We start from the raw sequence: 27,149 nt of genomic DNA on the forward strand, positions 1-27,149 counted from the left end.
ATGTGTGAGTGTTTGTCTAATCGGACTGCATCTCGCTGTGGGTGAGAGTTACGGATGAAAAAGGTTGTGGGTGTTTCACATTGGAAGTAGCGCACACTTGCTACCGTTTGCACATTTTAACGCCCGGCAGATAGCATCTTGATTTAAAGTGCAAGTGATTTAATACTAACAATTAAAGTAGGCATGTCAGCGGGCAGCCTGGGCCCCTGCTGCGGCCGGACAGGGAGTGGGCCCTCTCTCATATCTCCACCAGACAGGGAGACAGGAGGGCCTCTGGCTCCACAAACCACCGATGCTGCTAACGCACGCTACTTCTCACTCCCGGCCTTCAGAGAAATAGTCTTCTTGCTTACTTTTCTCCTTTTTTTTTTTTTACCTTTGTAAAAACACATCATCCATGGATCAGAAGTTCCCACTGACGAATGATGCAATATGTCTTTTGTTTTCTTTTAGCTTTAAACATTTATCCCGGCCCTCTGATTGGTTCAAAAGATTGACACAGGGGTACCCCAGTTGCTACCCGGCCATCGTTGAACAATCATGTCTGTTGTTGATGTTGGCTGTGGAGTCAAAAACAGGAGTTCTGTTGGATCCGTGAACCGGGGGCTGGTAGAAAATGTGTTTTGGAGAAAAGAAAGACATGGTGGCAAGCAGAAGAATAGAATGAAAAAAGTCTGAGCTCAGCAAATGAAAAAAAAAAGCCCTAAAAATGATTCATTTTACAAGAACCAAGGATCTGACTCCGAACATGGCCAACCCCACTCTCATAAAATCTATAGACATCCATTATAAAACACCCAGGCCCTTATGAGATGCTTTGCTCGAGCCCAGCAACGGGGCCGACTGCCTCCAAATCCCCGCTGGAAGTGTTTGAAAAACAAAGCCAGTCTTTACTTCAACCTCATTAACTAGTTATAATAAACAAAACAATGTGTTTTTAATGGATGGCGAGTCCCGTCTCCCCTTTCCCCTTCCAGCTCTGGTCCGGAGCGACTGGCCAGCGGTGGGTTTCCCAGGACCACAGCTTGCGGTGTCACGATGATGGATGGGCAAGGTTGGTGGGGGTGGGGGGGGTGGGGTTGCCTCTTACCCTTCTCCTCTGGGATGTCCCGTGGACTGACAGGCACATTGTGGCATATGACCCGTGCTGACGTATTGCTCCGCCCACTGGCACGGCCGCAGAGAGCCCCCCCCCCCCCCCCCCCCCCCTCTCGAAAATGCCCACTTTTCCACTTTCACATCGGCGTGCATCGCTCGCCTCACAGGCAGATTCGGACACGGAGCAGTTTGACTGGGAAGGATTTAATTGCTCTGTGCTCAACAGTGAGCATGTAAAGTGTGCTGCAGGAGAATCCACATTATCCAATATTATGCATAACATTGCTTCACTAGAGCTGCTTTTCGGACAAGCACTGATTGTGAATCTCCAGACATTATCAGGAGTTTCTCCCAGGAGCCCCCTAGTAAAAGCTCCGCTCACTGTCTGTCTGAGACCATGTGAAGAAACAGCAGGAGATCCTCCGGAGGATCTCTGTGTTGCCATATACACGTAGGAGACGCCGACGGAGATGTGGAGAGACGCCGGTGTGTAACAATGTAAATGTGTTACGTCCTGCCTCCGCCTGCTGCGCCACCCGAGCGCTCCGGAGATCTGTGTGTTGTTGTGTCATCATCTCATCGCACGTTTGTGTGCGAGAGGCAAACTCTGGAGAAAATCACCACTCAGTCCTGTGTTGAGTTCACATCTATAAACAGCTTTAATTAGCTAGTAATGCTGGCAATTGTGCTGCATTTGATTAACTTCAAATAAGACTAGTTTGAAAAGTAGAACTTCTTGAGATATTGCCCAAGACAATGTTAAAATATCTAGCAGCACTGGTTTCATTGGTGGAGCTTGGCAGCGTGAGGTACCTGAGGACCCCTGCTGGCCCTCAGCGGGCGGAGACATTAGCTTCCTGATGAGTAAACACCAACAGAAGCTCAGTAGCCACAACACACACAAACACAGTCTCCTGATGTTGTTTTACGAGACTACAGTACCACACATGTGTCTCTCTCTCTCTCTGCCTCTCGGTCCCTCGCTCCGTGTGACTCAGTCGAACGCACTCCTCGCCACACAGGGCGCCTCTGGAATAAAACTCTCCAGGCTAGTGTAAAACAATCCAATAACAGCCAGCACCTCTCAAAATAAAACAATGGCTCAGCTCAGGCTGGTGTTGTAAAAAAGCTCAGCCTATTACATGCAAGCATGTCTAACTGCACTGTAAATTTGCCCCTTTGGGTAAAAGCACATTTTTTCCTTCATTTGGTGATTTTAGGGTTTGGAGCAATCGCCATGCTTGTGAGTGTGTGTGTGCTTATATTTGTGTGTGCATGTGAGTGTTTGTGTGTGTGTGTGTGTTTAAGAGTAGCCCAGGTGTGTGTGTATGTGAGTGTGCAAAGTGTTTTCCCACTTATTCTTGCATTGTGCTTCATGCACGTACGTGCCTCTGTTTGCAGTTTGTTGTAGCTCAGCGTTGCCAAGTGAGCTACATCCTTTCGGAGTGTTCATATTCCTTTTTCCCAAGGGGTAGTCCTGTCGAATGCTCCATTAGGCCAAAGGTCATTTGAATAGAAGGATAAGATATAAGACTCAGACAGACAGAACGTGAGGGTGTGAGCGGCCGTGACCCCTGCGACACCGCTCGACGTGTTTGTAAACAGGATGTCATTAACACTGGGAAATGGCCGGGCTCACAATGACTTTTGTCTCCATCGGTGTGTGTGTGTGTGTGTGTGTGTGTGTGTGTGTGTGTGTGTGCGTGTGTGTGTGTGTGTGTGTGTGTGCGTGTGTGTGTGTGTGTTTCTAGAGCGGGGCGAAGAGAGAAAGAGGTCGAGGAGAGGGGGGGGGGAGGGGGAGAGGTTGATAATATTTCAAATAAAACACTTCACATGCTTCCACTGATAAATCAGCGCCCTCGCAGTTTTCTCAGGACTGCCCTCGCACTCTTTCTGTGCAAACAACATCCAGGTTAACTTTAGTCACATCAGATAAGCGAGCCGGGCGAACGTGGTGTACTCATACAGTGGTGAGATTGTGCGAAGCCGAGCTAAGTGCACTCAACTGTCAGCTCTCATTGTGGTGTCAGTCCTTCCTTCTAATTAGTGTCCTCAGCGGGCAGGAAGTGGGCCTAGGCTGGACTAATCTGTCAGTGAGGCCAGACCATCCTCGCCCCAGCGACTGTTTCCTCAGATAAACCCGGAGCCCTTTATCTGAAACAGTTGCGACACTCTGGGGGGAATCTGGGAAGCCCCCCTGGCGATTCTGTTATTACTTATCGGATCCTTATTTCTCCACATTTGGAACCGGACAAAATTGCATTGTCCTATGTCGTTTTTTGTTTTTTTTTGTTTGTCCAAGAAGCAGCAGCCATCACGAGGGATCTCCGGGGTTTCTCTGGGATGTGCAGGAGGCTCTTCACGCGCTGCGTTCACATCGCCGCGCTGACAGGTGTTGATTGAGCATGAGAGGGAGGAAGTGTAGTGAAGGACACTTCCTGGCAGACAGTTTTATCAGCGAGGGAGCGGAGGGGTCAGAGTAAGGGTGGATGAGGTTATCGCACTCTGCTCTAGTCGTGGACTGTATGTGAGCGCGCCGGGCGTTTGGAGGCCTGGCAGCGGCCCAGAGCTGCTGACCAAGGTGACTGTCTCTTTCATATAAACACCGTGTTGAGTTATAGCCACACGCTGGGACTATCAAGTACATAAGATGTGTCCTTTTCTACTTTGGTTTACACTGTGCTGCCACGGTTCAAAAAGGTCGTGAAATAGGTGGAAGGGCTCTCTCCGGTCTGTCCAAGAAGGACCTGAGGTTGTTTGTGTATTGTCTGAGGGCGCTGACACATCCTGGAGTGAGATGTCTCACGCTTGTGCAGATTGCGAGGCGGTTTTTCACGGTGACTAATTCTGCAGAGAAAATGGCCGATTTGGAGAGGCCAGAGACGTATGGTTTAAGGACGTTTCTTTGGCTCGTTGTCGCGCCGGTCACGAAAAAAAAAAAAAGTCGAGTAGCAGGCTCAGGAAAAGAGAAAGTGAGAGAACAGGAGGAAAGGCAGAGTGATGGGGGGGGGGGGGGTTGCTTTTCCTCCCCCACTCCCTCATTTGCACCCTCCCTCCCTCCATCCTTCTCTCTCTCCTTCCCTCCTCTCCTCCGCTCACCACCAGCGGGGGTCCAATTCCTCCACTTGAGCGCCCAGGGCCAGCAGCGGGCTGATTAGAGCCGCACCCCCAGCCGCGCCGCGCTGAGGACTCTGCAGCGGGGCGACTTCAAATGCACCTCGCTCCTGCCACCCCGAATAAAACCTGACTGCTCCTAATGGACACATTTTAATCTCCCCGGGTTATTTGAAGATTTCTGCGGCCCACTGCTGGCCGCAGCAGAAACAAATTCCTCCCGCTTTGTTGATTAGACCGCGGCCTCGCCACCGCTGCTTATCGTCCAGCGACGAGCCAGCCGCTCTTTTTAATTAAAAGTGAGACACCACAAGTGTGCAATTAACAGCTGGTAATTACGGCGCTCTTCAGAAGTGCAACACTCCGCCTTCATTTCAATTATATAATGGACAAGTGGCCGTTTGATCTCCAAATTAGTGAACTCTTGTAATATTTGTTTTGTGGCAGATTTGGAGGGTTGACGGTGGCCTATGGTGGCCTCCCTCCTCCGTGATTGATGTCGGAGCGGAAAGAGGGATATTAAAAACTGGAACAGTCCATCAGGAAATGCAAATCACACCTTCATGTTAATGAGCAGGCGGCGGGCCGGGGCTGGCCAGCCGAGGCGTTTCATGTGGGGAAAAACAAGCGCCCGCTCTGCCGCAAACTGATTAGTACATTTGAATTTGAAAGTTTAATTAAGTGCTTCTAATACGGATCATTTCGGAGAGTGACGCATAACAGTAAAGCGTTTGATGCGCGATTTCGCCGCCGTTTGATTGCAAAGCGAGCGCGGCTGAATTTGCAAACGCGGGCGTGGAGGCATTGAGCGCCGTCCCAGAGGAGGCAGGAGCTGTGGACTTTTAACTGATAACTGATGAAAATGTATTTAATGACCAACACGCTCTTTGAGTGTATAAAGCGGAACACTTGTTCAGTTTTAATTACAATTGATTTCCATCTATGTACATGGCTCCGGCATTGTTAGTTTAGAGTTAGCGTCCCTCCACTCTTTGCAGTCCGTCAATATGAAGAAAAAAAAGTGGACCCTGATTGATTTTTTTGGCTGCAGGAGTGCATGCAGCAGGTTAAAATGAGCCAGTTATTAATTGGCTGCAATGCTTTAATGTCTTTGGGGGATGCTCTCCATTCTGGCTCCTTATACTGGATTGTCGATGTATCAAGTGGCTCCAAAGAAGTTTAATCTTTGTGCAGTTGTGATTTGTAATTGCTTTATTTCCCCAGTCAATACAGTTCTTATGGAAAAAAAAAAAAGTTTTTTCTTCTTCTACGATGGAGGGTGCACTTGCATCACACGCAGCCACGTGCCTATTGTTGCCTCTTTAGGATTTGATGTAACGCTTTTCAAAAAATGTGTTGAAACTTTATACATTGTCAAACATCATCATTCTGAAAGGAAGTCGCCCAGATCTGATGAGATGTCCGAGATAATCAAACGTTAGCTTTCAATCAATGAAGTTGTCAAATATAAAGAGATGCAGTTTTAGAAATATACAAACCATGTATAGACCGACCAATGATTATAATCCACTTGTAGAAATAATGTCAGATCAAATGCGCCAGCACCAGAGGTCTCCTGATGATCTGTTTTACTTTAAGCACAACGTGTTCATGTTCAGGAAATCTGTCATTAATTCCGCAGCCATGCCACTCCAAATATGTCCAAAGCAGGAAAACCGAAGGGAGAGAAAACGCATGAAGTCAACAGTCTCGAGTCACTCAAGCACTTTGGAATTTTGCATCGGTGAATATTGGCAGCAAATTGTGAAATAAACACCAACTATTTAAATTCAATCCAGGTCACTATGGACGGTTCTTAAACAAGATGTCAGTCATTAGGGGAAGCCATGTGGCTCTGCTTAAAGACCCTGTTTGTTTGAATTAAGAAGGAGAAACAAGGGGGGGGGGGGGGGGATTTCTGTGATCCCCTCATCCGTCTGAGTGACACTGAGCACTCCTTACAGGACCGCATTTCCCATCTACCCCACTGAGCGCAGAGTAGGATCTGTGATATGCTTCGTATGGTGTGCGTGTGCACGTGTGCAAGTGTGTGCGATCTCTAATCTAATCTGAGTTGCTGTTACTGTCATGTTCCTTTCTGTCCCTCCTTGTCCTTCGGCATTCCCACCTCAATCTCACTGTCATTTTGCAGTTGTCAGTCTCAATTTGTGTCCAGTCCCTACACACACACACACACACACACACACACTCTATCCTATACGAGAGATCAGTGTGAATAATGCGAAATAAAAGAACGATTTTAGATAAAGTGCGTTTGAGATTGTAAATGCATTAATTCATTAGTCTGCATGCTTTTGCTCTTTCTTACCATTTCATGATATGCATTTTCATATCATGAACTATAATGTAATACCGTCTTGAATCACCAGGTTTAATCATTAAATGTTAAATACAAGCAGCTCTTGACAGTGACCACACACGGTTTATGTCCAGACGTTCATGCAGGGTGGTGCAGTTCTGCAGAGGGGAGGCAACAATCCCACATACACGAGAGCCACCCCACTATATTGTCCAGTTAACCCACCCCCTAAAATAGAGGGAAATTGACATCCATAACAAATAACATAAACAGCTTCAGTGCTCCGAGGGGGATTTTGTTGCTTGGGGCGCGGGGCTTGAATGTTAGCCGTCCAACAATCATTAAACAAACATCCTCTCCGGGACCTCTCCGTGCCCGGGTCCATTCCACATGTCACACTGTGGTTTTGGAAAGTCTCCGCAGCCACGGACATCATTGTACGTAACAAGTTCTGTAACAAAGTTAAGGTGGGATTGGCCTGCTGCTGTGGTAGCGTTCAAGGCGAGCAGACCCCGAGAGCGGAAAAGCAACCCCTCAGACAAAGTCCATTCATATCCGAGAGTATTAAATGGAAGATGTCAGGGTTGATAGTAGGTGGCCCGCTTGTCCCAAATTCTCCTGCTTGCCAATAGTTAGTTGTTTTTCTTTCTTAAGCAAACACAGACATTGCTTCTGATTAAAATCAGCTTTTTAAAAGAGTATCAGCAGCTGCTCTCCTGAATCTTTATCAGGCAGTTTTTACAGAGTATTTGCTCAATGAATTCAAACACTATAGGGGCGGTTTGTGAATCAATGTGGCCTATTGTGCATGGGACAAAGTCAAAATAGCAAAAAATCAAGCGCACCTTTGCGGCATCTGTTCAAGAGGCTGCTGAGAGGTGAGAGAAAAGATTTATTAAATGAACTGGAGAAAATGGGATCCAAAGCTTTTTAAAGGTCTAGAAGTTAATTTACAAGAAGAAGCTTTTTAAAAGAGGTGGACAAACGAAATGTTCCTTGATTGAACACTGTCAAATTCAGAGATTGCATATGTATCTCCCTCGCCTTCTGTGTGTGTTTGTGTTTGTTTGTATGTGAGGATGTATATGTGTGTGTGTGTGTGTGTGTGTGTGTGTGTGTGTGTGTGTGTGTGTGTGTGTCTAAGGGGCCCAAGTGATGAGTCTCGAGTTTGTCAGATGCCTCAACCCAGACTTGAGGGCCATTTGTCATTGGTGGGATTCATTACACGTGTCGCTCGCCCCCCTCGGCCGGGCGGTGTGATCACCACTGACCCCCTGTGACAACCACAGCACCTTCATTATGTCACCGCGGCCACCCTGTCACTACAGCAACTCTCTAACTGTCTGGGTGACACCCCTGGGTGGGACTTCAATCTCTCATCCTGAGGCCCGCTTGTCTCTGGGCTTGTCACTCCTTGTTTGTGTGTGTGTGTGTGTGTATGTGTGTGTGTGTGTGTGTGTGTGTGAGTCTTTCAGGCATTTCTCTTTGGTTTCTGTTTCGTATTCTGTTCTTTATTTAATTTATTCTATTTCATACATTTACAATGCATTTCACAGTAAATCAACATATAATCTCAAACACTTGCATAACTTTCCCGGTTCAGTTTAGTTTCCCGTGAATAACAGATTGTCTGGCTGAATTATTCTAATATATTCATCCACCTGGTTCCCTTAACAGGTACGACCACTTTTGTATTCCAGCTTTTGCACCATCTCATCTGTTATCCCTTAAAAATAATGTCAGGCAATAAACTGACCCTTAGATTAATGAAATCATTCCCCAGTAGGTGTTAGGTATAGTAGAAATATAAATGTATTTGTTATCCTTTCCAGGGGAATATTATCATATTCCTCCTCCCAGTGGGATCATTTCAATCAACACACTGGACACTGTTTTACTATTAACTCTCCCCCTATATTGTAATCAGCAATTATTCAATTATGTCCCATTAGTTGGAGGGTGTTGCCAATGTCGCCGCCCTGGGCGTTTAGCCCCTGCTCTCTGTCAGGGGGAGACCCCAAGGGCCCCGCCGAACGCCTGTGATTAGTGTTGCATCTGCAGAGAGGTGACAGAATCCCTCTTCAAATATTTTGTCTTCATTTTACGGCTCTGAGATGCAATTATGGAGCAGCAGTTCATTACGGCAGCACGCCGCGCTTCATGTTTTATGCATGCCGCCTCATTTAGGGCCTTTATTAACGAGGCAGGTCTGACCAGGCTGCTTTACTGCAGGCTGCACTACGGCCACCTCCGCTTGTGTGTATGTGTGTATGTGTGTGTGTGTGTGTGTGTGTCTGTGTGTGTGTGTGTGTGTCTGTGTGTGTGTGTGTGTGTATTGGCAATATGAGTACGCATTAGCGAGAGTAGTGAGTGAGAATGAAAGCTAGATGGAAAATAAAAAAGGAAGAAAAATGTGATTGAGAGAAAACTGAATGAAGCAGGGAGTGTGTGTGGTCAGTGTAGTGGTCACTTCACCGCCGTGCCCCCTTTGTCCCGGCAGCCGGGCTCATAACGTGGCTCTTATATAGTGCGGAGACTGGCGCTGGGCCGGCTTGACTTTACGGCAGTAGATTGAAGAGGTGGGGGCAGCAGGGGTGACTAACTGCACCTCCCTCACCAGAAGAAACTCCATCTGCATCCAACATTGAGACAGATGAGGCCAATTTGGCTCCTTAAATTTCTGGGCTGTGATGGATGTGGGCTGGCTGTGCACACTGAGAGGTTCGTGGAGAGGGTGCATGAGGGAGCGGGGGAGAGAGAGAGAGAGAGAGGGGAGACAGGTGAGAAAAGGGAGCGAGAGGGAGATATCCCGTGTATGGAAGAGAGAGAGAGAGCGAATGAGAGTGACAGAGACTCACCCCCGAGCATGAGCGGACTGAAATTATGATTTAAACAGGTTTATTTATTATTGGCGTTGCTGCTTTACGTGTTAATGTACAAAATAGATGCAGAAAGTTTGGACAAAATCTGGATTTAGTTGAAAAGTTTGGATCTGGACTTAAGTGCTGTGTGATAACTTGTGAGAGCACTAGACATACATGTTGGTCATATCATGTGTGATCTAAGCCTGCGATTGGACAAATTAAGCTACAGGACTCATTTGGCCTGATGGCAGTAAACAGGGTGTCGACACTGACTTCCCAGCTTTCAACTGAGGCAGAGCTGAAACCAATTCACCGTAGCCGAAAATTTGTACCGCCAAAAATTATCTTTGATGGAAACTTTTCAGTTGGAAACGCGGCCAACGGCACCACGCGCTCGATGCCCACCGGGCTTTTCTTTTCTGTCGTGCTCGATGTTTATTTAGTGCACAATGCAAACATGCGGGGACAAGGTTATTGATTCGCTGATATACAGTACGGCTTCGTGCATTTGATTTCAATCAGGTGCGCCTGATTAATCATGTCAAACACATGAACGTTTTCTGGGCTACATGACTTTAAAAAAAAAAAAAATGTAATGTTGCAAACACGCATCTCAAGTAGTCAGGTTGGTGCTTGCCTGCAGTATGGCCCAGCTTTTAACTGACTGATGGCCTTCTCGCTGCAGACCAGGGTCCCCATCTGTGCTGCAGATCCGCCTCCTTTGATAAGAACCACCATCCTCAGGCCTACATAAATATTTTATCAAGTATAATGGAAATTGTCAAATCAATCTAATTGTGTAATGCGTTACGAAGACATCAAACTTAAACAAAGCACATATGCTATCATTTCTTTTAACGACCGGGCCGGGCTGGGCCGGTCTGAGCCGGCAGTTTGGTACCCAGGGGGCCCTCCACAGGGCTGATGGGGGGGCAGCAACCACTCTGGATATATGTCTCTCTTTGCTCTGCCCAGACCTGCCTCGCTCACATTTCATCAAAGGAATCAATTTCTCAAATGTGCACAACTGTGAGCCATAATTATATTAGGGCCCAATGGCAGTTAGCCATGACATGAAAGAGGGGGAGAGAACAGGGGAGGGAGAGAGAGTGCTCATCTATGCGTGTTTGTATTGACATGTATCGTTACAAGTTTCACTTTGCAGTATACATTCGGCTTTACTTTTGTAGTTTTATTTCTTCTTCTTTTTTTGGGACGATAGTCAAATCTATTTTACCGATTGATGTGTCACCTCTGAGCGGTGCTGCTGTTTGTTGTTGCTGCCTGAAAAGATAGAGGAAAAGGAAGGTGGACGGAAGGAATGGTACAGGTAAACCAGAACAAACAAATCAAAACCCTTATGATGTGTGACATGTCGGAGGGGTTGTTGGGTCGGGATTTAATCAGAGGCAAAGACAGAAGAGATGATGGGATTGATGACCTTTCTCTGCACATTCTCTCCACGTGTCACGTCATATCTGAAAGCTGACAATTCAATACTTTCAAAGGTCTGAGTAGCCTATATGCAGATGATACACACTCTTATTTCACTGAATCAGACATGTTGAACATATGCTACGACTAAGATTTTCCTTCTCAAAGGACGGACAGAACACTGAGAGGCTCTCACAGACACACACACGGTTGGTGTTCAGGATTACTACTTATCTCTTATTTTACCACTGATCGAATCATTCTTGTGGTACCCCTCTGATTTCACACATTTAAACTATTATTATCAAATCACATCCGCTTCCATCTCTTAATCCCCCTTCTTCTTGCCCCTCTCATCTCCTATCACCCCATTCTTTCCCAATCCCTCCCCACTCGTTCCTCTCATCTTCTCTATCCCGGGGTCACTGTGTGATTCGGAGAGGCCCTCCCTTCCAAGCCCCCCAAGGTTGATGTATAGCTTGTAGAAACAATGTGAGCGCCGGGTTGTTATTCTGTTTGCTTTGCAATTGACAGGCCTGAGTTAACGTCGGACTGGGATCCTATCTCATTAAGCCAAATGCAGGGGCTAAAACAATCATAAAAATCGTTTTGGCAACTGGCATCTCGCTACAACAACATACAGGCGGGAAATAAACTCCACAAATTAGAGTCGGGGAGCGAGATTGAATCAGAGAGTGGGGCAGAGATGGAGGGAGCGGATGGGCGGGCGGGAGAGAGAGAGAGAGAGAGAGAGAGAGAGAGAGAGAGAGAGAGAGAGAGAGAGAGAGAGAGAGAGAGAGAGAGAGAGACTGGCCCATATGCTTTATGTTGTTAGAGACTTAATGATATGAAGTGGTCGGCCTGATGTGGAGGCGTCCTCGTTGATGATATTGATTGTGGTTTTAGGATATAAATTGTGTGTTCATGTTTGTGTGTTGCACATCCATCTGTGTTCATCTGTGACGTCATTCATTTGCATTTCATTAAAAATAAATGCAGCTCGCTAATCCTTCATATTGATTATCACGATGAAAAGAAGTGGGAGCATAATAGAAACAATGCAATTTGTCTTTTAATGCAAATGCATCGAGTGAATACAATTTTTCAATAATGTACTGAAGTGTGTGCGTGTGTCCCTCTCACAATCTGAATCAGTGCAAGTCCCCACTCACTCTACAACGTACTTATTTTTCTTCTTTTATGCAAACACTCCCATTCCCTTTCTCCCTCGAACACACCTCTCTCTCTCCCTCCGCGGTATCTTCCCCTCCTCACCCTGTCCAAACATACATCTTTATCAAGCGGCTGTTGTCAGACAACATTAGATAATTAATAGGCCATTTGTCAGGCCTGTGAGAAACATGTTAAAATCCCAGAGCAGCTCCCCAGATAAATCCTGCCGCGCACACAGATGCCTTTGTTGTGTCAGCCTGCCATCGGAGCTGCAGATTTACCATTAAAGGACCCTCATTATTAATCACAACTAATGCTAATTAATTAGGTGTGAGGGTGTGTGTGCGTGTGTGTGTGAGAGAGAGAGAAAGGGACCGACTCTAAGTTTCAGTTTGTTGTGCAGTGTTAATTGGTACCTCGGTCCAGAGCCCTTAATGGAGTGTTTTCCATTTAAAATAGGGAGTAGTTGACTAAGGGGGGGGGGGGGGGGGATAGACAATGCTCTCATTAATTAAGGCTGTGTTAAGAGCTCGACTCGTGTTACCCTGTGGTCTCTGTGTGCTTTAACACTTTGTGCAATGAGGCCGCCTGTTTGTGAGCATATGCATGTGAATACAACTGCATGTATGGCATTTTACACATACCTGCACTGTTGCCTGTTTGTATCTTTAATTCTAATGGAAGTTGATGCAATTTTTCAGCACTGCAAATTTAAATCTAAGGACAATTAGCAACAGGCAAATACTAAATGTCAGAACAGAAATATATCTACATTTATGCTTTTAAAATGATGCTATGGCTTTGTTAGCCTGGGTCATTCATCCATGACCTGAAGGTAATTGTTACTGTGTCTGCTCTAATGGAGGTTGTACAGTTTGAGAGAGACAAAATGACAAAGACAGCAACATTGACAAACATGCAATTTCATGTGGGAATTTCACTGCTCACAATTTAATTATTTTTGGTGGAAGAAACCCACATTTTGGGATAAATTATGCATAATTGGCCAAATTCGCATGTATAGAGCCACCTAAGGGTATGGATGTTTGTAGTTTGTATCAGTCCCTTCCACAGCCAACCCAATGGACCCGTGCACCAAAAGACTCCCCAGAAGTGGCGCTAAGGCCTCCATTAAGCACAAAGACAGAGTTAATTATGAAGCTTATTGCCTCTCCTGAGGGCTCGGGCCTCCAAACACTCGCCTATACACCCCTGCTGAGGGAGTCTAAGGCACAAACTGATGCACTGTAATTAACATCGCTAAGCAAATCAACAGCAGCCATGTTCTGATTGGCAGCCGCATGTGAGAGTGTGAAAATTTAACCAACATGAAAGATGATTATTTTGTATTTCCTCCTGAATGGAGTCACAATGAGTTGTCTCTCCCAGATGTCTACGCCTATACGTCTCCCAGAGGGTGTTGTCATTTTTCAGTCAAACGACTAGACTACAACAAAACAAACACACACAAACACACACACACACACGTACACACATATTTTGAATTATCCAAACAATGCCTAAGTTGGAAGAGTGTATTGGACACAATAGATTTTTTTTTAAAAAGCTGTTCGGAGAGTGCTTACCTCTGCCAAGGCTACTCAACCACCATATTGGATATACACATGTATACACAAAAGAAAGAACGATGTGGTAAGGTATAAATCTCAGAATGTCAAACAAATAACCTAAACCACTTGAACAAGGACATTTCCAATTACATATATTACATATATTTCCATGGTTCCTTACCTAAAAATACTTTTGTCTCACAAAATTTGGATCCTTCACAACATTTCACCGGTTCATAGATAATAACACTCTACATATGCCAGTTTTTTCATGGAAGTCTCTGTATTATTTCCTCACTATAATACCAAATAAAGTTTAGGGTTTATCAGTTTTAATTCATCTAATCCACTCCAAAAGTGAATGGGTCCTTCCTTGTCCCATTCCCCCTCCTTCCTTCAAGTTTTAGAAGATAGTTTAGTAGTAGTGTTCAAACCCTCTAACAGACAAAAACCAATGACAAAATCCTTCCTGTGGTTCTGGTATCTTAAAGGGATATCAACTGTTGGATATTACGTTTGTCGCAGAGTCATTTCTTTATATGGTCAGAACGGCACAAACACACACTCACGATTTCCTGCAGTGGAGATATAAATAGAAAGGTATGATGAACAGTGCACCTTCAGAATTGGGATGATGACTAATGGAGGGGATCAAGTGTGATTATGTTTGACCCGTAATACAAGGGTATTACCACGCCTCCCCGTTCCATTCGTCCGTTATCACAGGCAACAAATGATGTCTAGAGATAAGCACCCGGGCCGCTCCTTGTGAGGTGAGGAGGTCATTTCCATATTTCACCATGTGGGACCCCATCCGTCAGGTTTTCAGACCCCTCGATCTGTGAATTGCGCCCGGGCTAAGTAGATGAATGATGTTCTTACTTTACACCTTACCGTGTTAAAACCTGTCCAGCATCATACACCATTATGCAGTAGTGAAGCATGAACATAAATAACACGTCAGTTCAGTCTTTGAAACTTAGTATTTTAAATATTACAAATGGTTCTTTGAGGTTTAACATTTTTTGGAACATCATACAAATCCATGATCCACTACGACATAAAAAATCAAATACTTGAACTAAAATATGGCCAATCTTGATTTAAAGGATTTAAATTTGATCTAAAATGTATTTTCGCATAAAAGTGGCTGGAATGATAAAAATAAATATGTAGAACAATTTAGGCGACCTTAATTGTAACATAAAAAATTATAAGGACAAAGTGTAAAATGGGGACTATGAGATAAGGATGGAGACATTGCACCGAAATGAGAGGGGGGGGGTCGGTTTGACTGTGTCCACAGGTAGGTTATTCCTCTCTGTAAACATATGTATCCATTTGTCCCGTGGGTGCGTCCCCATGGCATTCGGTTGGCAGTGGCTGGGTCACACCTCCATTAGGGGCTTTGTCACAGTGATTAATAGCTCCTTCTATCATCTTTAATTCACTCCCTGATGATGGCGGCCCTGCTTGCTGCTCGGGGTAATCGTGTGATGTATGAGTCCGCCCAACACCTTGTGGCAGAGGTGAAAATCATTCCACCCATGCAGATAGCAGGCCTGGGAACAAATGTTTTCCCTCTTAATAAAAATTAATGAATTTGGCGTTAAGCGTGGGCATTCAAGTACATGGGATTTGATAAGTGTGTGAGCACGGCTCGGCCATGATGTATTTTCACATTATAATAACAGATTTTGACGAGGAGATAATATTGTTTTCCTTATTATTTTGCACTTAATCAATTGCGTTGTCTCTTCTTCTAGTTCTATCTTCATCAAAATGGTGTGCTTCTTGTTTATTTTTACACTTGCTTCCTCGTATTATCGTGAAATGCCATCTGTGTTATTAATGCAGTTTAAATCTTGATGCTGCTGCTCCCAGCTGGAGTTCCCCTCCTCGGCCCAGAAATCTTTTAGAGCTTTGATGAAGTAATGTCTATTGCTGAACAAACAAACAGGACTGTTTGCTTAGATAGGCTGAGGCGCACCGAAATACCCCCCCACACACACACACACACACACACACGCACACACGCACACACACACACCACGATCCGATCATCTGTGTGCAGCGTCCCCACTGCTCCACACGTCTAAGCTGAGCTACACTCTTTGACTTATCAATCATCTGCACATGAAAACCACAATTTTCAAAACGCTGAACGTAGCATATTTGCTTTCAGCTAACGTTTACCTTAAAGAAACGTATATGTTTATGAGCTGCGCTGCCCTTGTTGAGTCCAGTGGACCGGGGGAATTTCTGGTCTAAATCAAATATAAACTTGGAGACCAGCGTGAGGGGGGAAATGTCAGAGGAGAAACGGCAACGGAGGGATACGGTTACCTTTAAAAGCTCTTGTCCCTCCAACATATGGCAAGCTTCACATCCAGGACTATAACTGGGTTACACAGTCTCTGTGCTGAAAATCATTACGTTGACTCCTAGAGCCACATTGGGTTTCATGCCCCGGCCCGACTCAGCAGAGTCCCCCCCCCCTCGAACGCACGGGGCCCACACAGTGTGTGTGTCAAACACAATAGTTGCACAGACACTGTAATCAGGTATTGCTGCAGGGAGAGACTATCAGAAATACTTAGGTTAGATCTGGTTCAATAAACACACTGTGTAGTGCAAAACACGGAAAACATAGTTATCTGTAATAGACAGCTCAGTGTGTTCAAGCATGGAATTCTTCCCCGGCAGCAAAACACACAATTTGACGGGAATTATGATTCTTAAGTGGTAGAGGAAAACAGCTCATGTAGGACTTATAGTGTAGTTGACAGTTTTGCATTCCTTTTCACCGGACATTGTGCTGTGACCTTGCCAAAGGGGAAGCCGCACATCTCGAGGATATTTACATACAATGCCCTTGGCTTATCTTGCGCTTCAAGTAACGTCTCAAAAGTTTGCGACGGCTCGAGGGAGAGTGCACATTGAATAGTTCAGCGACTGGGTCCAGGTCTTGAGTTAATCTTTCGGGTTGGTTTATGACCACCTGTGGCCAATCACGGTGACCGGTTCAGTCAATCCGAAGCACAGTTACTTCATGGCCAGTGAGCAAGACGTGTGTGTGTGTATCTTGGCGGATCAAAGGTTCCACGGCTGACAGCGCAGCGGTACAGTGTCACACAGGCAGCCCTTCAGGAATGTTAGTCAGTGCAGGGATGGGTTGTGGAGCCTCATTAGCGGAGACCCGTCTCCCCTTGGCCTGTCAGGCTGCGTTAGGCACAGCCCACCACAGATGCACGCTGGGGGAGCGGCGGTTTCCTGTGGATCATTTCCGGCTTTTAGCGTCCATCTGTCTCGCCGTGTGACACCTGTTTGGCAGTCTATCGTGTTAGCCGGCTTCTCCGTTGGCTTCTTGTCTTTATTTGTCCCGAAAGTTTGCTTGTGCGATGACCTTTCGATTGTCTGTATAGGAACTAACCAAGGCATTCATTTTCATTTCCGTCTGTTTGTCCTTCTGTTAGATTTCCATGAAATGTTGTCATCGGGTCGTGACCCAAGCAGGAACCAATAAGGCAAATTAAAAAAAAAGATATTTCTTCATTAATATTTGTAAAAACAACTCAACCTTTCATTTTGTTGACTTGTGAACTCACATGAACCAAAATCGTTCTAACAATGTTCAAAACAGAGCAATCCCCACTTTATTTAAGATAACAGAATATTTCATTTTGGTCGCCTGAATTGCATCATATCCACTTTACCTGTGGCTTCGTCCGTCTCTAATATAATATTGATCTATAATGAAAGGATAAAACACTGTTAGCCAGTTAGCCAGTCAGTTGTTGTTTCCTTCAACTGTTTGTATTGATCAATTGTATTTGATCCCAAAATCGAATACATGAACTCATCCATGAACATGATTTGTCGCCTCAGCAAGATTTGAAATGCGGGAGCAGGGGAAAACTCCCATGATCCCACACTGCTTAAAGACATCATCTGCTTTGTTTTGGTTCAGTCACCCAACATTGCGAAATAGAGTATCAACGTTGCCGGATGTAAACGCTCTCTCCTGGCACCTTTTTAGCTGCATTTCAGAAACAAACATTCTTCAACCAATTCACCTTTGCTCTTAATGTGCACCATGCCAACAGGAGGAATTATTCCATCCCTCTTCCACCATAAAGCCCCACCAGCCACGTGTGCCACTCTGAAGAAGCGCCAGTGTGGGTTCAAGGGTCATACTTCTATGTCCTGTTTCACTCTATTCACAATTAACCCCAGAGTGCTTCCCTCTGTTTTCACTACGGTAGTGGAGAAAGAGTTCAGGAAAAGGAAATATAAAACAGTCAGAGCAGCACAATGCCGAGTAGGCCGTGCTCACCCACCTCAATCAGCAGCAGCTCAAACAAAACATGCCGTGTTGCTGCTGTAGGTTTGTTTGTTTTTTAGAAAAACTCCAAAAGACTGTTTTTTGGCATTTATTTGAAATCTGACTTGAATTTAATTGCGTCTGTTGGGTGTTTCTCATGCCAGGAACAAATCCAGTGATTTGACGTGAGAAACAAGTTCCGTCATGATCTCTGGCTCTTTACCGAGCTCAGTCTAAACAGAATCGAGACTTTGTTACATCTGACCCGGCTTTCTTCAAACCTGTAGGAACCTTCTGTCTTCTGCTGTTTATTTGAACGGATCAAGTTAATACATGCACGTGTATGTTTTACTCATTAGTCCTCCCTAGTTACAATAAACCTCTTGTTTTCTTTGGGGTTTCCATCCATTTATTATCTATAACTCATATCCTTTGAGGGTCTAGTAGGAACTGGTTGTCCTCGTATCACAGAGACAACATTACCATTCCATCTCACATTAACACCTACATACATTTAGAGTCTTACTTAATTTAAACCCAATCTGCATGTTTTTGGACTGTGGGAGGAAGCAGGAGTAGTTGAGAAAACATAAATAGACAGATCATTCTAAGTCCTTTGCCAACTTGGGATTCCAACTTGGAGCCTTCTTTCTGAGAGGCAGCAGTGCTAACCACTGCATCACTGCATTCTTAAATTTTTCTGTTGGATACATAACCTGTTCTGCGTTAATTTGTGATAATCCAACAATGTCAAAGATGTTGCTGAGCATCACCCTCACATCGAGACTCTTTCTGTGTCCCTCACAGGTGACGGCGATGATGAGTTTGCCCTCTACTCGTCCGACCTCCTAGATGATGTGTGTGGCTCCGATGGCGATCCCCTCCCTTCCTCGGCCCTGGTGGAGGACCCAGTGTCCCCTCTGCTCTCCGACGATGAGTCTTCGCCTCAGGACCCCTTGTCATTCCAACACCCGAGCTTTTTCTGCCCAGAAGAATTGACCATTCCGCTGGACTTTGAGCTGAGGGAGTCGGTGGTTCCAGGCGGAGGCCTCGGCATCTGGAGCCGCAGGCAGGTAAACGCCGGGGAGCGCTTTGGACCATACGAAGGAGAGCGCAGGCCTTGTCTCCGCGACCCCACTCAAGGCTGGGAGGTAGGAACACGATAGATGAAGAGTTTGTGTCCTGTTTGTATGATTGCCTTCACAGAAGTTAATGTTTCTTTAAGTGTACTGCAATTGAATATCAATCAAAGATGTAATTTGTACAGTGGCTACCATATTCTTCAATGGTTTGAGGATTTGTTTTTTATGGCAGCTCGGGGAAAGAAATTTGCTCTACTTGTGACAGAGCAGTTTACGCTTTGGTTCAAGTACAAACATGAAAATTGCAGTCACAATGTTTTTTTTCTGCCCCAGTAGTAGCAGCACACGTTCTGACAGGGGGGGTTTTCCTTGGCCAACATACACTGTAGCATTCACATCAAGTCCTCTTTTTATTTCCTCCCATGTCGTCATGTTCACATTTAGCCCAGTGACCACAAAGCTGTTGTTGTCGTCGGTTGCCCAGTGATGTAATGTTAGCTCAGTGCCACTGAAGGAAAGGCAGTCGAGGTTGTGCTCTTAACTCAATTAAAATGAAAAGCCATAAATCCCCTCTTCATCCTGGTTAGGGACCCAGTGCGGCCATTGGCAAATCACATATTGGTCAGGCGGCACAAAAAAAAATCGAAGGCAGGGTCACAGGACAAGGTCAAAGGTTAGATGCGGTCTCCGTCAGTGTCAGGCTGGTTGGGTTTTATAGAGCAGGAGGAAGGGCCTGGCATAGAATCAGCCTCATTTAGTCTCCCCAAATAGATCCTCTCTAATTTGGATGCAAAGATTTAGTACTTCATATCCAGACCTTTGTCCCTTTGTGTGGCAGAACCAAGCTCTTGAAGAGTCGCTGACCATGCAGTTCACCAAGCGAAAAGTAACAGGTTTAAATGAAAAAGACCATTCAAAACAGTGTTCCCTCTCTTTTCCTGAGTCGCCCTAAGCCTTAAGTCCACTTTAATGCTGCACTTTTAAAGACGACTGGGAACGTGTTGGTAAAGTATCAACATTTTGGTCATATAAATAGTTTTGGATTTGGACTGGAGCTCATTTGGTTTTGCATCACAGGGCATTACTCCAGCCCATCGGCTCTGACTCAGTGGGTTTGGCTCAGGCCGAGTGAAAATAAATGTCTTTCTTTTTCACCCTGGACTACATTTCTCCAGGAAACGTCTCCCTCATTAACAACTGCTGCTCGCGAGATGCAATATATGAAGGTCTGTTAAATGGAAGTGAGAGAAAAACTCTTCATTTTGCCAGTTTTCATAACAGAGAGCCGTAATAAAATGTCTCTGTCTCTTGCAAAGAGATTTACTGCTAGTCCAACAAGCTTTCTTGGTTATTTTTTTTTCTTTTCCCAGGGTAAGAAATAAAGGCTAAAGGGGGAAAAAGAGTTTTCATGAATTTTAATCTGGGGATAATTAATGGAGAGCTTGAATAATCATATGGATTTAAAAAGCTGAGGAGCTGGGATGTAAGTGAGCGTGGGTGTATGTTGGGGCAGGCGCGTTGGGAGGTGCGGGTAGTGGCGGGGGGGGGGGGGGGGGGATCCAAGATGGGATCCTGGCGAGGCAGCACTGTATCAAAATGTTTAATTACCCCCCTGACAGCGAGCCATAACTCTTTCCATTAAGTAAATAAGTTGTAAAGAATTTATGATGAAATGCCACATTATTCAGAATGGATATTCAGTGATGACATCCCTCTGCATTAAATATGGTAAATGCCATTAAGCCCTCCTGACCCGCCCCCCCCCTCTCCCATGCCCACCCGTTTACCATCCCTCGCCCATCGCTCACACCCCCCGCCCCCGACTGCAAACCGTCAATATGCCAATAAGCCCGCGGAGGGTCTGTAAAAATAAAATTGATTTGGTAAATGTGAGTTAAGATAGATATGTTTGCTTTCATCATCAATTCTGTGCGGCGCAGCGAGGTGATGTCACCGACCGGGGGAACGATAAAGTGGCGCTCCCATCTGGAGCGTTTGATGGAGGGCCCTGAGCGGCTCAGGCCAGTGGTGACAGACTGGGGGAAGTTTGTCACCAGGGAGGCCACCGCTCCTCTGCACCATCACCATAAATTCGGGCGGCTTTATTCATAAAGGGGAAGAGAGACTTATGGCATTCGCGATGTTTTATGAATAGAGGAATGGTGACTTATGGGAAAGATAGCTTTGGTAAATAAGAGGTAGGGAGGCAGCAGTGAGCGGCCTGTCAGGCTGAGACGCCCGCTAACACTGTCGTATGCAGAAGTGAAGTGCTGACTGTGCCAGCAATCATATTCCCTCTGTGTGTGTGTCTGTGTGTGTGTGTAGTTTGGATATGTGGACAGAGTGTGTTTGTGTGAAGGATTTGTTCATGAATGCAATTATTAAAATTAGATGTTTCATGTATCAAATAAAACTCAAAACTAGTTTTGATAAGTTGTTTTTGGAACAATTTTTATCTTCTTTTTTGAAATCCTGTTTCTTTAGTCATCAAATGAATAAAACCGTCGGACCGATTGAAATGATTGGCTGGCATACCTGTCCGTCACTCACCGACCTGCCTGCCTGCTCGCACCCTGCTCTCACTGCGCATGAGTGTTGAGCTGGAAAGACATTCAAATCTAAAGCAGGGACACTAGTCAGAAGTTTGTGAGCGAGTTACAGAAAAGTCGTCTTCTACCAGTTGATGTGTTCTGGGGGCATAGCATTGACGAGAGGGCTGATGGGATGTATCGGGTGAATATTTTCAAAGTGAAGCCTGCTCTTGCTATCGGGATTACCAACTGTAGCTTTGAGAAACTTTTTCATTCATATTTAAATGTTTGAAGTAGAAGATTAATCGATATGTAATATAAAGAGATAAAGATTTTTTTTTAGGTAATCCAAATCATCTAAAATAACTAAATGGACAGTGAAGATGCAGAGGACCAGAACAAAGCTGACGATGGTCTGATATAAAAAGCATGTAACAGCTCAGGAAATGCTAAACAACAAGAGGGGAAGTATGAAATATTTTAGTCAAAATGTATTTGATCATTTCCTGAATTGTAATAAATAATTATTCTTAGTTTGGTGTGACAGAATTAGGAGGATGTGTCCTGAGGTATCCTACAGTATATTCATTTCTCAAGGCTTTGCTTGAAAATACTCTTAATGCCTGGATGCCCTCCAGTCCACATTCTGCTGTCTCTCTCTCTCTCTCTCTGAGTCGTCAGGCGCATTGAAATTCAAACTCCATTTGTGTCTGTCCTCTTCTCAGCGGCAGCAACAATAAGACGGAGAGTTAGAGTCCGGGAGAGAGTTATCCAACACTCAATGAGCCTTTGGACTCGCCCAAACTCGCAGCCCCATGGGATTATGGGTCCTGGGCTTAGAAAGCAGGGTGCCTCCTGCTGTAGCGGCGATGGGCGGAGCAGGTTAGGGGTGCGGGAAGGGGTGGGATGGCGAGTGGGGCGGGACAGGGGCGCTTAGGGCCTTTGTGCACCTCTCGAGTGAGAGGCCGAGGTGGAGGTGGAGGCAATAGTGTTGGCGGTAGTGGTGATGGTGGGGAGGTGGTGCAGGAGATTAGCAGTGATGGTGAATAGGAGTAGAGGATTAGGTGGCTGGGCCGGGCCTGTCCTGGATCTGCCTGTCTCCTGAAGCCTCCTGTTCATGAGAGGATGGGAGGATGGAGGGACGAGAGGCAGATGCCTGACCTGGAGGAGTTCATCCTTTAAACTGTTAGCTGAAAACTATTCATTTCATAAGATATAGTGATACAAATTTATATGTTGGTGTGTTTATATTACACCAACATATCGATCAAAAACTTTTACGATAAACCTGTTGCTAATATGGAGCCTCTGTTTATGATGTAGATCCATGATGGGTCATAAACAGCCGGAACAACAGAGAACATCGTACAGGAATGTTTTCGACCTTTCTGTTTGTGGTTTCTGCTTTCGCAGTTTGCACATGAACACTAGGAAAGCTCAAATCTGGAATGAAGGTTTTGTGTGTCGCATGTGTGCGCACATACGCTCTTGTGCGTGCGAGGCAGAGTGTGAGAGTGTGGACGGAGGGCGTTTCGAGAGGGCGTTATTTTTTTGTGGACGGATAAGCCGCTGTCCTGAATGAATGCAGATGTCTCTGGCTGGCTGTCCGCCTGTCCCCTGTGCGCTGACGGCCTGTCACCTCTCTCTGTCACAGGGAGAAAGAGCCACTCTCAGTCCTGGGGAAAAGCCCCTTAATCCCCGAGCCCCCTACCACATCCCATCCACTGTCAGCGGAGATGGCCCTGCCCACAGCAGCGCTTAGAAAGGCAGGCGCTAGGGATGAACCTCTCTGTCACTCACACACCTCTCAATGGACACACATCTTCACGTTCTCACGGGCACGTACACATGCGCATGTATCGTTTTTGGGGGAAACTCAAAGTCGAAAAAAAAGGTCCCGCGGCTGCGGAGGCGAGGTGAATGGCGGATGTCAGAAGCATTGTGCTGCACGAACACAACGGTTGGCGCTGACATCATTGTGGGACCTGCTTTCTCCTCTTGAGAAGAGCAGCGGCCACTGAGACACTGTGTGTAATAATGAAGGAACAGTTCACAGCATACTCTCGGGTCTCGTTGGCACTTAATGAATTGTAAAGGAGACAATAAGGACCATTAAAGTCTGTTGTGTGGGACCGGATAGTGCGAGGAGGGAAATGTGTCGCCGCGTAGACAGAGTGTTCCGAACAAGTGACTGTGCTTCTGTGTCTTACGAGAACTGTGCCGCCGAGGAAACGTTTATCCTTTAATTATACCTCCTTTGATTGTAATTACAGCTACGCTCCTGAGCTCTTTGTGTGAGACCAGTAGTTTAGACAAGTAGAGTTTGAGAGACCTGAGGGGACGATAACTGCTGGGGGAGTTGGGGCTGAAAGAAGATATGGAGGTGGGGAGGATGGTTTTGCTGGAGCTGAGCTAATACCAAGTTTTTCACCTGTCTTCAAAAGTGTAGCTTTCAAACCATGTGTCAGGTGAGGGTCTATTCCTACAGAGATTAAGAAGCTTGCAGTTATTGATCTCATTCCTATGGAGTTTATATTTATAGAGGAATTTCATTCATAGGCCGCATGTAACGAGTTCAATATTCATGCAGACGACCCATTTTGCATCACATCAAATTCCGATGAACTTATTCCTTTTTAATCTCCACGATCTTTTCAGGAAATCCTTAATATTTGAGCTGCTTAACAATAACGATACCGAGTTTATTTGCCACATTAATCAAAATAATTTAATATTTTGCTCAAGTATAACACAGCAACCCATCACAGTAGGTTTTTTGTAAAGATCCAAGCCTATCACGGCTGGTCTTAATCAACTCTGCCAAGGAGTGCTGGTTTGGTAGTTTGTTTGCAAGATTTTGCTTTACCCTAAAACTTGGTGATGCAGGTCTGGGAAAAAAAAACATTGAATCTTGGTGCAGTTCCAGGATTTTTCTATCACTTTCTTTAACATTGCGATATATGGCGTTTACTGACATTTTCACTGTTTTCTCAGGGAATAATTCATTGATCTCAATGAATAAAAACAGGCATCAGATTTAGGGGACTGATTTCTATAAGTGTGAGCAATTTGGTGCAGCTTGATTGTATTTTAGGGGACTGTTGGGCCTTGGCGATATGCGCTCTATGCGAGTGTCATTAATTTTTTAAGTTTTGCAGTCATACCTAACAGTTTGACATTTTATATAGTTTTCCAAGCAATCAATTCATGCATTGATTGAATTTAATTGGCACCACTCGAGTGAAGACCATGTGACTTAAGGAGCTACTTCACCACCCCTTCGTGGCCTCTTACCTCCTCCACATGGTGCAGAGTGTGTGCAGCCTCCCCTCCGTTAAAACAACCCCAGTAATTCCCTCAGCCGTGTTCATCTGTGTCTGTCTTTGTCTCTCCTGGTGTCTGCGAGTGAGATGAGCTCTCAAGCCAGAGTAACTGAAGCTTGATTGTCTCGGACGGCAGTGATGTCCATTCAAAAAATCAAGACAAAACAAGCTGGGGGTCCATCTCCTTGCCCCTGCAGTTGATTGGTAATCCCTTTCTTTGGGTTAATCTGTTGTTTGTTGGTGCTGGTTGAAGCCGGTGTGTGCCTGTTTGTGTGTGTTTGGAATGAAGGGGGGTGTTATTGAAGTTCTAATCTAATGTGAGAGGAGCTAGAGTAGACGAAACACACTAATGTGGACTGTGTAATAAACAGAGAAAGTGTGAGAATGCTCTCCTACAAGAGTGTGGGGTGGTCAAATCCCTTCATTCCATGTGGAAGCTCTTCTTCATCAGTTAGAGAGAATGAAAAACCCCTCAAAATTGCAGATTTCCCTCTCATTCCTTAACTCTCACCCCTCCTCCACCTTCTCCTCCTCCTCCCGCTTTCTCTGTCAGAGTTCCCAGCAGGGAGGGGAAGCTAGGTTAACTAACTGAACAAAGTCAGAGTGAATTGCAGGAGGACAAAGGCGGGCGCGAGTGGGGGCTATGCCAATCGGAAGGTGTAGCCGGCAGCACAATACCAGGTGAAGGAGGCTGTCGTCAGGGGTCCACCCGAGCAGGGCAAAGGTCACAGGCCTTATTAGATCTGAAGTGAATGGAAGAGACTTATTTAAAGGGAAGAGGGAGGTCAGTAAAAATGAGGGATGAGGAAGGAGTTCACCTGTTTGAAAAGCTCAGAGGGCGGCTGGCTCTCCCCCTCATTATATCCAACCTGTCGGGAAGCAGACAAAAATCAGCCCAGCTGATAGCTCACGGTGGGAGTCACAACACACACATAACACAGCCCTGAGCTGCAAAGGGAAAGGGGGGAGGCTGATTTGATCGGAAACACACAGGGCAAACTCAATAACACAATGACAAACGTCTAGACATCCACAGATATAATAGACTTTATATGTAGGTGCATCGACTCAACAGGCGCAATATAAATGCTACTGCCTTGTAACACACATTTACATCATCCATCCTCGGCTGTTATGGCACTCTGAATGATCTGTGGTGGAGGCCCACTGCTAAGACTGTTGGAGGAAGAACACTTCAAAGTCGCTGCCAAAGCCATAAGACATTTCTGCGTTGATGGAAGAAAGTAAAAGGAGAAATGAGAATAGAGCATTGTATGTAGCAAAGGTTTTCTACTTGAAAATGGGTCACCACATGAGTTAGACATTGATGTTGCCTCTAAATATCCCAAAAGATGTATTTTTAAAGGACATTTATGTAAAACTGATTAAGAATGCTAACCCAAACGAAATTATAAAGACTGATGACCCGCGCGAACCCCCTGAAAGTTTGTGTAATTACAAACAGTTGAGTTTGTATATGGTTTGACTATATTGACTCCACCCATGTAAGGCATTAAAATCAAACGCACCTCATCAACTTTCTGCACGGCTCCCCAGGGTAGTGCTATTACACACACACTACTCTTACTTATAGCTGCACACATCGAGCTACCCACAAATGTGTTATACACCAACATGAAACCCCCTAAGTCTGCACACACACACACACACACACACACATAAACGTACACACACATGTGCAGACACACACAAGGTGGCCCCTGCACTCTGCACAGATATAGGTGAAAATGAGGGGACCCCTAAACAGCGTACAGGAAACAGAGGTGATGAATTCCGTGTGCGGGGCCACAGAGCCCGGCTCATAGATACCTTATCTAGGGGGATTGATAGGGGAAAGCCTTCCCTTAAAACACACTGCTGATTGTTTCCAAATGTCTTCCCAATGGGGAGGGTCGGGGAGAGGGAGAGACAGCGACTCGGGGGCAGAGCTCGCAAGACTTTTATTGGTCCAGTCCGGGGGAAACCGAGAGGGAACGGCAACTCCGTCCTGGCTTTCCTGCCCCAAGTTGCTGCTAGCGCTTAACTACCAGTCAGATCACATTACCCAGGCAGTAAATCTAAGTACCGGTTAACGCAAATAATCAAGAGCTAATACTGCACTACGAAACCACTTTCTCTGTGTCTGTGGTTGGAGCTGTGCAAACAGGCACAAGCCAAGGCCCTCTGTCCTCTTAGCCTCTGCCAGACTCTCCCCCAGTCTCTCATGGCTATTATAACCTACACACAGTCACAATCTCCACGGACTTATGTTTCCATGTATCCCTCGTGGAGTGTGTACCTCTCTGTGTGTGTTT

The 27,149-nt window shown here is 45.5% G+C and overlaps 1 protein-coding gene across 1 annotated transcript in view; it reads left to right on the forward strand.

The window, feature by feature from the left end:
- LOC133952009 (histone-lysine N-methyltransferase MECOM-like) overlaps positions 1–23,273 on the forward strand; it is a 46,927-nt gene extending 23,654 nt beyond the window's left edge. Inside the window, exons 2-4 of the mRNA XM_062386281.1 lie at positions 18,706–19,049; positions 19,819–19,866; positions 23,166–23,273. Coding sequence (XP_062242265.1) covers positions 18,706–19,049; positions 19,819–19,866; positions 23,166–23,273 — 500 coding nt within the window. The remainder of the gene's footprint in view (positions 1–18,705; positions 19,050–19,818; positions 19,867–23,165) is intronic.
- Positions 23,274–27,149: the final 3,876 nt, after the last annotated feature.

This window comes from Platichthys flesus, chromosome 4 (genome assembly GCF_949316205.1).
Source record: "Platichthys flesus chromosome 4, fPlaFle2.1, whole genome shotgun sequence".
Lineage (NCBI taxonomy): Eukaryota > Metazoa > Chordata > Actinopteri > Pleuronectiformes > Pleuronectidae > Platichthys > Platichthys flesus.